General features: G+C 38.0%; 1 protein-coding gene across 1 annotated transcript; it reads right to left on the bottom strand.

Annotated features, from left to right (window-relative positions):
• Window positions 1–3,283: 3,283 nt before the first annotated feature.
• Sema2a (Semaphorin 2a) lies at window positions 3,284–14,319 on the bottom strand (the record flags this gene model as incomplete). Its single annotated transcript, XM_011308943.1, is given in 7 exon segments — window positions 3,284–6,887; window positions 7,517–7,793; window positions 7,929–8,342; window positions 8,707–8,937; window positions 12,529–12,799; window positions 13,623–13,730; window positions 14,257–14,319. Coding segments are annotated over 7 exon segments (1,887 nt in total), but the record flags the coding sequence as incomplete, so codon positions are not given.
• Window positions 14,320–14,656: the final 337 nt, after the last annotated feature.

Here is a 14,656-nt window from a genome sequence, read left to right on the forward strand (position 1 = left end):
GGTAGTGTTGCAGACAGAGAGGGATGTCAATGACACTCAATGCCAAATATTCCAGAATGAATTTCATTTTCTGAAGGCTCACTGCCATTCAAATTACACGATGATTCCAAGATGGAGTCCGTTTCTAAAATGGCTCTCGTAATTTTTCTTTCCCCAATTGCTCATTATTTCTGACAGTTTCATAGAGCAATAATTAATCATTTCGAAATGAAAATTCATATTCAGACAATTCAGTGTTTTTTTAATTTTTTTTTTTTTTTTGGATTAATCGTAAGAAATGAGAAATATTCTACAGATGCTAGTATTGATCACCTTTCTCAGAACAATTAATTCCTCTCGGAATACGAGTGAAAAATGGGAGTAAACATAATGCGAATCCCCAATGAAGAAAGTTTCCGTGGGACATCTGCGTCCCTGTGTACTCATAATCTCCAAGCATTTACGGCCCTCCTGATCACACCTACTCCGATCACTAGATATGATGTAAAAGCATCCTTGAGCAATATAAAACGTGAATGTTCCCGTGAAGAACAGATGGGACACCATTGCACAGAAACCGATTGGAGCAGCAAAGACGGTTCACTCGGAAATGCTATAAGATAAATTGCTCCAAAAAATCGTCATGAATTCCTTTCACATTTGTTATCTGCAAATGCATTTACCACCTGTAATTGATACTTAACCCCGAGGTCCTTTCTTTTTTCGAGTCTTCTATGGCTCTCGCTTGAATATTTATTTAATTTTCATTTTAATAACTTCTTTTTAAATTTGAGGATTTGAGAATTGAATTCTCATGAGTCATTGCATACCGACAAAATTAGAAAAATTATATATTTTTTACGTCAATATGTTCAACAACCCTCTAAAAATAAAAAGATGTGAACAGCACTATTGAACCACGGAAAATCCAATTCAGTTCTAATGTATAACCCAAAAATATAAAAAAGAACAGGTTGAAGAGACCATTTAACGTGAATTTGCATAACCCACAGTGTGCATGCCAACTCGTCGTCCATTCCCCAAAAATTACCCCTGGACTGACCCCCGCCAAATCTCCACCGATGATGTACGATCAATCTCGACCAATAAGTCACCGAAAAATGCCATTATCTCCCCCCACACTTGTCCCCATAATCCCCAGTATCTCGCACCGTTAATAATTTACACCTTAATCGTTATACATTATGACATGAGTGAGATCCACCGTGAGATCACGCGAAAAGCTTCACCGTTTTAATGATTATCCGAGTTTCACGTCTTCTCATTGAATATTAAAACTCAGAGTAGAAATGATTACACTCACCTCAATTTATCGAAGTGCTCGAATGATTCAAATAAAAAAGCGATGAATGTTGTATTGTAGAAATGAATTTCCACATTATTCCATGACACCACGGGATAACAGTCCCGGTACTCTAGATTTGCGATGACAATCCCAGTAGTTGTATAATTTCGAGAGCTATACTCAAAGTACGTCATAGCACCGACGTAAGTCCACGACGCCAATGACCGTCTGACATAAACCTCGAGAAACGTCACCACATAATCGAAGTTTATTGCGTACTGACTTCAAATTTAAAGAGCAGTTATTCATGACGTCATACAAATGATTCAAGTTAACATGACGTACCTGGAATGGAGCTTATGTATCCATTAGCCGTATCTGGCACTCTATGCATCATTTATGACGATTGATTTCACTGGAGGTAGAGGTAAAAATAATCCACCACTCTGGTGAAATCGATTCTGAATTTTCGTTACGACGTAAATGGATTTGATTGTAAATTCAGTGATAAGTAATAGTGAATGTAATCGCGGGGGAAATCTGATTGGATTGGGTATAAAGGAATCATTGATCAAGAACAGACACTTCGACTCATTTATTAAAGCAAATCTTTATTATAGCAATAGTGAACAATGGATAACTGTTAAAGATTTTTTTTAACATATTTTCTTCGTTTTGATAAAAATAGCGATTGGATGTTTTAGGTTTTCTTTAGGTGAATATCTAGAAGTTTTTGTTTTTATCTTACTGGTTATCAGTGAGAGATGGAAATAAATGGGAGTCCATGGTTATTGGTTTGCATTCACGGTGGATTAATGGAGTTGTCCTCGGATAAACGAGAGTAATGATATTGGCGACGGAAATGGGCATTATAATATTATTGTGAGGGAAAATCGGGTGAGAATGATATTAGTATTTCCTCCAGTCGAAGGAAAGTACTACAATGCATGCAATTAATTGCCTCAGTCCTCTATTTCCATACTCTTTACGAGTTCAATTAGTTTTTCCTTTAACGAGTATAAAGGAAATGTCATGGAGTGAAACATCGAGATGAAGTGCAGGGAAATGAGGTAATAAATCCATTACGAGCCCGGAAACTGTCATTGGATATACGACACATGAGACGTTGCCATTTTTTTCCATTTCTCTCGAATTGAAAAGAACAATGAACGCAGAACGTGAGGCGAAATAAAATCCACTATACTAACGAAAAAACCTACAGTATCAGTCGAGGGCATGAGAAATTAAATTATAAAACAGCATAATGTAAAAGTGAAATTATTAAAAATATCTTAAAAATAAGTCTTTAAACTGTGAGAATACTCTCCAGCAGTGAAAAATCATAATACGAAAATAGAAAGTATATAAAATGCCATAATTAAGAACGAAAATTTAATCGTAAGTTTTTAAAATTTATTTTCTATTCAGCATTACGAGAATAATCACCATTATACCGCAGTTGATGATACTGCGTTGGGGGAAACGAACGCATAAACCGAGCTAGCCTTAATTCACCGACTGATTGACACATCGAAATTCCAGATATAAAAACGATTTGGCAGTCGTTGCAATGTTTAAATTCTCCCCTCACAACCAAAGGAATGAGTAAAATCAAATTGTCACGTTGAATTGTTCAAAAAGTGCATTCCAACGAGTATTTCGACGCGTCAATCGTATACGAGAATGTAACATATACAATACTTGATAATCTTAAAAATTAATATGATCTAACAACATTAGGTTTTGTCCTAGATTGCTTTTTTCCTTAATCACCTCTGAAATCATTCGCTCGAGTGCACTCCAATCGAAACCCAATTAGCTGTTCTCCTCAGCGTTCGAATGGAAGTTTGCACTGAGAATAGATATTTCGATGTATAAATTACGCGTTTCACGTCATATCTAGGAAAAATTGAACTTCGATTCGAGAACTATCGATGAAAATATCCATAACCCTTACTATTTTCTGCAATTTTTAAACTTCATTATGTTCCTTCTGTCAATCCACTCATTAAGACTCGTTCCTTTACACAAGATATTTTTACAATTGTTTTCTATTCCATTTTTTACGTATTCATTCATCTCAATAGTTTATTATTTCATTCATGTTGTGATTGGTGGGCGGTTGAATATTAACGAGTGAATGAAACATATGAATTCAGTGCGTCAAATGAGAATGAGTCCACGATTTATTTTATACAAAATGAAGAATGATTGATGGTTTGTTTTTCAGTGAGAAAACGATATTCGACCTCATCGATATTCGACGCACAACAGCGTCTCATTCACTCAAGTACATTTTACCTTAATTCTTTCTTAATATGTAATACTATCCAATACTTGTCGAAGCTCATATAGCAAGTACAGTTTGCTCGAGGATAAGATTTGTTCGTCTTTCGTTTTTTATTTCACCTTTTTTTTTTGCTTTTTTCATTTTTAATCTCGTTTTATCAATTATTGTATTACGATTATTGGCTATGGGTTTTCGCTAGGTGGTTTTTTTTCTTTCTCTACATCATTTATTCGTTCAAAATTAATCGTGTAGTTAGATTTATTCTCCACAACGTCCACCGTCTCTCAAAAAATAAACGTCGCATCGTCTGGCTCGACGGTTTTCAAAATTTAATTATTCAATTTTATCCCTTTCTTTCAGCGATACGCGCCGCTCTCACGTGCTGCGAGTTATTCATTTTTTCACTTTATCTGCGTTACCATCTCGTTACTCGATTTTTTCTTCTGTACATAGCTTAAGAATTACCCATTCTATTTCGTATTTATACACGAGATTACCCTTTATTCACCCCAAAATCCCGCTTTCAAGAAATAAAATTATAGTATCTCACTAGCGTCGACATCTGAAACCATTTGAACAATTTAAGTCTCCCAAAGTATGAGGAATAACGCGTGAAAAACTGTGACGATCATTCTCGGGTTTATTTACAAATCGACGGCAAGAAGTGACTCACGTTTACCCTTCTGGTTACCTTTAACTTGGAAATAATCGAAGATAAATAAAAAATTAATGAAAATTCCGGCTTTATACCTCACTGCAGATACACTCGACTAATTTTCAGAAAAGTCAGTTGCGATGAAAATACAAAATGAACTTAAAAAACCACGATTTTTATGAAAATTAGTGGATACCAGATATCGCCCTATCTTAATATTAGTTTCCTCCTACCCAATAAGTTTTACATCCTATGTTCTTCATCTTAAAAATTTATGTACATACAGTATAAATGATTCGCGAGGACGTGTAAACTCACGAAGAAAATGAGCACGTGTGACTTGTTTTGTGAGAATGAGCGAAGGAGTCGAGGGTATATTCTGAAAGAGGAATGAAGTAATAATACAGGCGGAATAACGTGCACTGTTGGCAACATCCAATATTGATTTCAAAAGAGACTCCCTCGAAATCCAGATGAATTATCAGGTTTTCACAGATAATCAGAAGTAAATGAGATTAAAGTCTAGTCATGAATATTCACGAGTCGACGAAGCAATCCATCCTATTTGTTCGTAATTTCAAATGAAAACCGTCTATTTCGAAAACTGGACATCGTTACGGAAAATCTACCATCAGAAAACCAGTCGGAGATTTCCAGCAGTGCGGGACGTGTGTAAATGTTTTTTCAACTGGGAGAGCGTGAACTACCTCGTACTCAATATTGTATGTGAATGTTTTTTTTTTGTTTCTGGCAATTGTAAGCACCATGGTAAACGGTATTTTGGATTACCCACACGCGGCCACTCAGATTTCATGACAATGTTCGCAGAACAGCAACTCTAAACGGCAAATTGTTAAAAATTAATTTTTAAGTCGTGGATCAGTGGAAAATGCCACCACCATTTTCTGAATTTACCACTCGCTTTTTCAATACCGAGAGAGACAAAATATTGGAGAATAATTAAAAGCCCGGATTACGATCATCAAACAATGGGAAATCGATGAGTTAATTAAAATTATAAAATCATGACGCGTGATGCGTGTGAAGAGTATCCACGATAAGCCGTCAATCTAATTTAATCTCATTGTGTAACTTTAATGGCGCCGGAATAATTCAACGCGTCAGATTTATTCTCATTCTGTCCGCACTAAACCATACCCATATTGCCTAATCTTAATGGTTTTTTAAATTTTGTTTACCTATAGCTTCTCTATTCTTCATAATTTCAACCACGCATTAATCGTGGAATAGCGAGACGAAAAACACGTTTTTATCTTTCTTTCTTAAGTCATGATTGTTTCCTGCTTTTCAATTTGAGTTTCACCAAGACTGGGAGTACTCATAAAACGTCATGGGTATCCTCGGCTACCCATCCATATCACAGGTTTGAGAAAACAGAGAATACTTTTTTTTTTGTATTTCGTGATTATTCTTTTCCACGTATTTCACACATTTGCGTTGCAAAGGTGGAAATGGCAATCCACCCCAGAAAAGGCAAATTCCTCTCTTGCAGGAGAAATTGCTTGGTCCTCCAGAAATGATGAACGAAACTTTCAACTCTTTCAATATGTATTTAAATTAATTGATCTACTGTCCAAAGAAGAGAGCCATTGAAAATGATGAAATCGTCTCAATAGTTTCACCAATTGGATTCACCAGAATCATCCGAAATAACACATCACAATAATCGAACAGAGTTATCGTTTCGTCCATCAAACCCATCGCAAGAAACATTCCACCATCGAATATCTGCAATGATTTATATACAGTCGCTCCTCGAAAAAATAAAACCAAAACGAAATCCCAAAAAGGTATAAACAGTGCAAAATTCCATGTGGATTTCCCTGCGATGATGGCTGGAGTCATGTGTAATGTTTTTCGCGTATTCTAGTCCCGAGAGAGAGTTCCCTCTCAATGGCACTGTAGTATTCAAAAACGCTATTGAATTTATCAGTCATGAAAAGTTTCATTAACACGATGTATTATCACACATCCCAAGAGCATTGATAATAATCGATAAAAGTGTAATGCAACACCACTGAACATTACAGGAAGCGCCATTTCTTGGTAATACGCTTATGTGGATAATCGTGTCGTAATCTCTGTTTGATAAAGGGTCCAATGACCTGCTGGATCACACCAATGGTGTATCATAAACTTCATTCGTATGTAAATACTGATTACTATCATTTTTTCTAGATGCACACTGGGCTTGCTTTCTCTCCCAACTCTTCATTGCTGATTTATATTTTTCGAATTCATGACACCAGTCTGAGTATATCTTCTGGTAGTCATTTGATTTAGCTGGTGCACTACAACGATGTGCATCCACTGTTATATTATATGAGCACAGTAGTGCACCACCAAGCCAACAGTCGTATCTACCAGCATCTTGTTCATTAACACCTACAATAACTAGACCCTTCTCAGATGTCTCAATGAATTTATCACCACCCGCACCGTATCTGTATGATATTTGATACCTTCCCTTTTCCTTGCTGTAGTGATACCATCTCACCTCCTGGTTTGATAATACTTCTGGCATTTTTACGAAACAACCGAGATGCACAGACTGGCCCCACGTTACGATCAGTTTTCTCTTACCCACGCTGCTGTCACACACATCAGCTGTGCTGTTTGATACGTCCTGCAACAACCTGCAAAAGAAGAAACGAAAATCATTGTTGAGGTATTATATGAAACTCGGAATGATGTTACGTGAACGAATCGTCGGAAGTTGATCAAATTTAAAAGAATATCACTTTGACGCGGAATACTCTGACGCAATATTTTCACTGATCCCATAGGCTCCCCTTATTTATCCGCCATCGCGGATGTAAACACATCGAATTCGTACTAATTGCGTACTTAAATGTAAAAATAATACTTTCACATGGATTTAAACGTGATATCTTCTTGAATCGAAAAACTTTCCTCTCTCATCTCATATTAGCTGTTTCAGGGATTAGTAAAACCGATTCAATTGCCAAAATTCTCATGGAAAAAAGTTTCAACGAATTGAGTGTTGCGTTTGAATGAAGAAATAGAATCGTTCTATAAAAATGGGGGGTGGTGTATCCACCGTCCAATTTTTATTTATCAGTTACTGGCCAAAGGATTTTCATTTGGTCCAATAAAAGTTCGATTCGAACACGTACGCGTATCGGGGCAAATACCGAATTTCCACCGAAAAAAATCACACGCACCACTGAACATCAATCCTCTGCGTGCAATTGTTATTCCCAACAGATAGCCATAAAAATCATAGCATGAAATTACAACTCACCCTGGTGCATACGGTTTGCAAGTGTTGGTGTCCTTGTCCCATCCGCAATAAGGATCATGCACGCACCGTAGACAGTTATCATATCGCCTTGAGCACATAACCAAATCGATTTGCTTTATGCGATGGTCAGATGCAACGTAAAGTGCTTTATGCTCCTTGGATATCTCCATTGCTCGAATTGGCTCACCAGGGGTTACGTCGAATACATCAAGGAGAATCGACTGTGAGTCGCCATTGTTGTCAAGCCATTGAACTACTTTGTGGACTCGACCGTCGCCTGGAACACGATCAACACTTTGTTATCAGAGAAATTACTTAATAATCAGTATTATCTTTATTACTTCAATCACATAAATTTTTGTCATTCGGCTATTTCCTCGAAATTTCGTAATAACATGATAAAAATACTCACTAGATCCAGCATAGTAGACAGTGTATTCCAGGTCGACTCCCACGAAATCAATCCTGAGTTTATCAACCACAAGTCGCGTGAACATAATATCACGCTTGTAAAACACTGGCTTTTCATTCTCATGTGAAATGGCCGAGTCCATAAGTGGATGTGACCTTATAAAATTCAATACAGTATCAGGTAGTGCTTCAGTATCATTGACACACTGTCCTGGTCTGGGGTCTGGTACTTTGTTGGATAGTACTGGTAACCAAGCACTGCTGGAGGTCGCTTGTTCCTTAAATTTACCACGGAATGCCTCTTGAATGGCGTCAATGTGGAAGGAACAAATGGCAGAGCCCATGAGGCCATTCGTCGAGGTCGTGAATGTACCGTAGAAGTGAGTGTCATCGCCTGGTACTTTGTAGATACTCTCTAGAAAATTGACGTTAAAAGAAAAAAGATCGTAAAAAAGCTATCATGATATTATTCTGAAATTAAGAGGCCTGTTATCATCGAGAGCTTGAGGGAATTAAAGATTGCGGCAAGTGTAACAACTCATTCCTCTCCATGCATTTCAATCGCAAATTTTCAAAAAGTAATCGTCGAAAGTTTCAACTGAAGTCTTGAAAACTCGAACTCAAGATTTTTCATTAATCCAAGTTTACAACATTGTGAAAATTGCAATGAAATTCGACTGGGGTCGAAAAGTCAGAAGTCTTAAGCCAAAAAAATTCAATTGAGAATTTTTAAAATTTTTAAATGGTGTCAAAATGAAATAATGAAGATAACAACTTACGAATCTCATTGAAGTAGAAGGGAAATTCTCCTGGTATCGAGCAGTTTAGTCTAGCTTTCAAGTAAGTTGCCCAATTCTGGGAGAGAATATTCTTCCCTCCTGTATCTTTTTTACAGACTCTGGCAACTCTCGAGTAAACGCTCTTGCCACAATTGATGTACTCAACAGCAGTTTCTCGAAAGAAGAAGAATACGTGCTGTCCAATGTCGAAAGATCCAACAAAGTTGGGTTCTGAAACACAAACACGATGAATATTAAACCAAGAATTCTTCATTCACGCCTATCGAATATCTCCAGTAAATGACGTGCTTTTGATGTTTTGCCAGATCGTAAGATTATTTGAGCCGTGAGCTTTAGCATTTTCATAAAGCCACCAGTATTACTCTCACTTCCATTCTCTCAGGATCGAGAAAATTTGCAGAAACGATTTGCTATCGTTGGAGTCAGGTGAGCATCATAAAACCGATGTTTCCCCTCACCCCATTTCTGAACGTTAAACGAGAAAAGGCTTTTTCAAAGCGCTCCGAACGACTTCTGTAGTTTTCATTCAGCGTTACTGAAATGAGGGTTGGGGGTGGGTGATAACTCTACGTTTTCCGGACCACCCTGAATTTAACGCAAGTTCAATGATCATCCACTTGTCGTTTTACGGGCGTTGCTATCGTAAAACTGAGTTTAACGACGCTTCAGAGGGAAGGTTTTACCAACGACGAAACGAAAAGCGTTAATAATTTCGCGACCGAATGGACTAGCCAAAAACGATGCTCTTGCACGAGAGCGTACTTAAAATCCATATACACATACATCTTTATTCCAAAAACAGCACACGGTAGCATCTGCAGGCGTTTTATCACTTTCAATTTTCGGGTGGACGATAAATCTTGCCAAGGAATTCTGCCCTCCCATATACACTGTCAACTCGCTACCTCTCGCCCATCCTATTTTTTGACAACTAACGCCGTTTTAACGATTTTATTCGGAATTTCCAATAGGTAGTTAACATTTTTTAGTGCGTTACATTTTCATTTGTACTCGAATTTTCAGGAATTCTGCCGCTGGAAATTCGACAGTTTATGGGAAAATCTGACGAAACTGTAGATTTTGGGACAATTAATAAAAAAATTTTTGGAAATTGGGAAGAGGCAAATGTTTCCACAATCGATTTGCAAAATTTATTACGTTATTAATTTCTGCTTCTAATTGACTTTTAATGACAACATTTTTTTTTAAGCGTCTGAAATTAAGACGAAATCCAGCAGATTATGCCAGTGGAGTTGTTCAGTCCCTTTAGCCAATGAAATTCCCGATGCTCCCCTCAATACTTAGAGGCACTCATAATTTTCCAGATGAACAGGCACAATCATATAAAATATATAAAATTCTTTTCAAGAACTAACTCTCCAAAGCTACTTATATATGACTAATGTGCACGAGCCTCGGCTTTGGTGTACGACTGAAGGATTAAATCGATCGCGTCTGCTCGAGTTCTCCCCGAAACTTTGATGTATTAACCGTTGAGGAAGCTCCCAAGAGCCTCTACCGTAAGACACTGTGATGTGAGTCTTGTGATCTCTACTCTGTTAGTTTGACGGATTCTCATCTCATCCAAGTGATACACTCAAGTCCAGCAGTACTCGAATTGAATCACTCCTGAGCTTCTTCCGTGAACAATTTCGAGAGGGATGTATTGAATTATTGTCTCTGAGTGGCTCTATTATACTCGTCAAAAATAGCAACGATTCATCGGATTAAATGTGATCAAAGGCATCTCCTCGGTGTAATAACATCAGACAGCTTCCAATTAATTTTTCTCCCGATGCCCCCCATCACCCCACCAGCAGAAAATATTTCTCATAAAATCGTTCAAAAGATCTCTCATCAAATAATTTGATATTAACATCAATAAGATTTTTTTTTAATTTTCCTCAGCGTGTATTGGGGAATAAAAATAAATGGTAAATGGTCAGAAGACATTTGAACTTTCGGGGAAAGTTCTCCCTGTGAAATATCGTGATATCCTGGAGGAGAGTAATATCAAGTAGTTCTCCACTTGCTTACGCAGCCATGAAAGTAACCCCTGCGTGTCTCGTCAGCCAGTTATTCAGATCTCGTTAACATCCTCCTCTCTCCATCCACCTCCTCGATTTATACTTGCTACCAAGTTGAACTTAGAATGTCGCCCAACGTTAAAGCACATTCGTCAAGGTCTTCCCCCCGCGATCAGCCTCTCGCCCCGTTTAATCAACGCCACTGCTTAATAGACAAACTCAATGGGAAGAATGGATCTTGATGCTGTCTGGGATGCCGCTCGGAGGTAAAATTTTCCAGTGCACGCTCTCTCGAATTAAACGTCGAAACAAATGGCTAATCATGCATCCCGAGGGCACCAAAGGGGCCAAGGTTTAACCTTCATTAAAAACTTTGAAAGTGTGAGAGGATGAGAGGGTGGAATAAGAAGTGGATGAAGATACATTGAATATACCCCGTGTATATTTTTCCATTTTCAATAATTAATGGGGCAAAATCAAATTATTTCGGAGTGGAAAAAGTTGGAGCCTCTGGGGATGACACTGAGGCGGTATCTCCTGCGGTCGTTGATTCTTACCGGATGGAAAGATATTCCGAGTGGGGAGAGGGCCGAAGAAAACTGCAATCCCGTTTTACTTGGTGGGATGGAAAAGTTTAAGTTGTTCGTGTAAAGAGGGGCCTTCGAACGGGACGTTTAGCTGGCAAAGGAGGCATAGAATGGGGTATGCACGGCGTTATTTTATTACCATTCTCCAAGATATCTCACACCCTCGAGACGTTTGATAGCGTACACCATCCCCTCGGGTTAAACTCACGCACTGGAGGGGCCGATGGGGTCTCACCCCATCTGGCAATTCATTTTCAGTCACTCTCTGCACCTCGTGGAGGGGCAAGGGCTCCATCTTGCCCATTAAATATCTGGAATTCCTCAGACGAAGAGGAAAAATTATTCGGCGACAGCGTATGCAGTCTATGGGTTGAAATTCTTCCGCGTTTATAAGTGAAGTTGAAAGCGATTCTTGAGGCTCAGTGGACACGAATGCGAGATGCTCCGATGGCACACGCGATTCAATTGGACCATTTTCGGGGCATTATGACGTTTATCATTGTTCTGGGGTTAATGGTAGATCTCGGTAGATCGAGTTTGAGGTGATATTCGGGGTTCGACTTGAAGACCATTTGAAGAATTTTCGTGGGGATGAATCTGTCGCCCAATGACTTTGGATGGGAAACTAGTCGGCTATTGGAGTTAACGAGTGATTTAGGAGTTCACGGAGGAAGTTCGTGTGAATGGAAAATGCTCGTTCTAGTAAAATGGAAAATTCCGGCCTCTTCATGAAGAAATTTTATTGCGCCAACTCTGAATTATCCATTAAATCCGAGAGTTTAAAATAGATTGTTAGCAATATTAAAATTTTCCCTGAAGTTTCAATCACGAGAGAATTTCAATTCAATGACAATTTTAAATATTCATTCAATTTTTCACTCATCCTGAAAATTGAAGGAAATGGAGGTTTTAATCAAATCTTGACTCATCAGATTTATCCCGGAAATTCAACGTCAATTTCAATATAATTTTCAGCATTCGCGAGATTCTCCGTGAAATTAATTGTAACTAATGGAAAATAATGCCTTCATTTGATTTTGCTTGGTCATCGAGAAAAATTCCAAGTGTAAATTATCGGAAGACATGATAAATAACACTCGGAAAAAATACAGGTTCTCCCTGCAGGGCAATCTGAGAGCTGGAGACTCCTAAAACACCTGAAATATTGAAAAAAAAAATAGACTTACTGTCCAGCCACTTGGAGTCATACTTGAGTGTCCTCTTGAAGCTGTAAGTCTTCCAGCCATTCGTCAGGTTGTAAAGATCAGTCCGAAATATAACAGTATCAGCCTTTGTAAATTCGGCAATGGAACCGGAGTACAGTGCGGGCAAATCGCCAGGATTACCCTTCTCAACCCAAACTGCCGTGGAATTGTCAGCAGGGTCGTAAGGACACTTGGCAATGCCCGTTCCAATGCCCGGAACAAATTCGTGACGTGGGAGGTGGGTTAAATTACTCTGCAACAGAAAAAAAAAATACGAACATTGCAGTAAAACTATTTAACAAAAGGGGAGGGCGACATAAATTGGAGCTCAATAGGTGTTGGAAGAAGGCATTTAGGGGATGGAGAAAAAAAAATAACAGGAGCAAGGTACAGGCAGTTTCGCGGGTCATACTGTGCACCGGGGACTCGTAAGCTTCGACAACTTGGGACTCGTATATATTCGTTGGGATCGTTACACGGATACTTGAGTTGCTTAGGAATTGATGGGCTCAGTGGAATGATACAAAATAAAGGAGCATGAAAGACGGAGGAGAGAATGAATGCATTCTCGGAGGGAAAATGTTGAATTAAGGATATCCCAGTACTTTCATTCTTCACTGAGATCCTTCTTTACATTTATAATTCAACCTCGAACCTCTTACTCAGGCTACATTTGACCCTGGGCTTTCAAATATTTTCCATTTGCCAGGTTATCAGGTTCATTATTCATTTTGACAGGGTAGAGAGGACTTTTAAATCGGGAGAGTGAAAATCTATTGAGAGATGATTATAGAATCATTGAATATAGAGTACTTTGGTCGCCCGTTCTGAGAATATTTTTAGTTCCTGTTTTTTTAAGAAGGATTTTTCTGGAGTTAAAAGGATTTTAGGTCAAATATGTATGATTATTTTAAGATGGAATTTTTTTACTCCTGTGAAGCGGTTTAACTGGAGAATTTGATAATCATGTGAAAATTTCCAGAAATGATTGAGAACATTTGTTTTGATCGAAAGTTCAAGGAAATTTCAGAGGTATTCTCTATATTAATTTAGCATATAATAATAATGATACTCACATAAATTACCCAATCCTTTGGCGCATGTGCATTTGTTCCGCATATGTAGAGGCGTTTGCCATCGTTCATTGGTTGAATGACTCTCACGTGATTCCGGCAATCAAAATGCTGAAAGTACAAGAATAGCTTTGACGATTTTTCACTGCCGATGTGGATCGGAAGGAGTTTTCGGAAATTTGAATGGATAAGCGAATTTCCATGCATGAGGATTACTCTATTTAATCTCATTGCGGTATTCAATCGAGATGTTACTATCAAATTGGGAACATCATTGAATCGGTTGAGAAATTTTAGAGGATGAAATTCTCATTGGAGGACCCCAATTTAATTAATTCCGAGATCCATTTAGCTTTGGTGGATTATAATTCATCATTATAATATAATTATTATTATTCATTAATGACAGATTGAATACGGAGGAAATTGAAATTGCTAATTCACGAAATGGGTTAAACTTTTAATGACACGTTAATCAATTTGATTATAATTTTATATCTAGGGTTATACTGTGTAAACACGAACGTCAAAAAAGTTTTTTTCGGCCGAGCGACAAACAATATTTTTCCATGAATGAATTTTAAACGAACATATCAAGTTGAGATCCAAATGTAATATCATTTTTTTGTGTACTCACCTCGGACTTTCCCTTAGACACGCAGTCGGCGACTTTGCTGGGTTCAAGATTGAGAGCGTCTCTCTGCAAAAAAAAAAAAATAAAAAATCGTATAGATTTTCCAGTTTCATTCCATTGATTACTCAGACGTATTTTCAACTCTTAAGTAACTGTATTTCATTTCATTAGTGTCTCGAGTTTGCTGAAGCAAGGAGTGAAAGACGAGCTAAAAGGAGATAGTCCTTGCATTCTAATTATTAACTTTTAATAGTCGCTGAACGTAATGACAAGGCGCACTCGCCAGCTTTTTCCGTGTTAATTTTTCACTCGTTCTTCGCTTGCTCAGGGCTGGTCAGGCGTGGTCCCCATACCGAAATCACGTATTCAGTTAATGCATTGAAAATTGCAATTCAAATAATTC

Source organism: Fopius arisanus, unplaced genomic scaffold, assembly GCF_000806365.1.
Source record: "Fopius arisanus strain USDA-PBARC FA_bdor unplaced genomic scaffold, ASM80636v1 scaffold00063, whole genome shotgun sequence".
NCBI lineage: Eukaryota > Metazoa > Arthropoda > Insecta > Hymenoptera > Braconidae > Fopius > Fopius arisanus.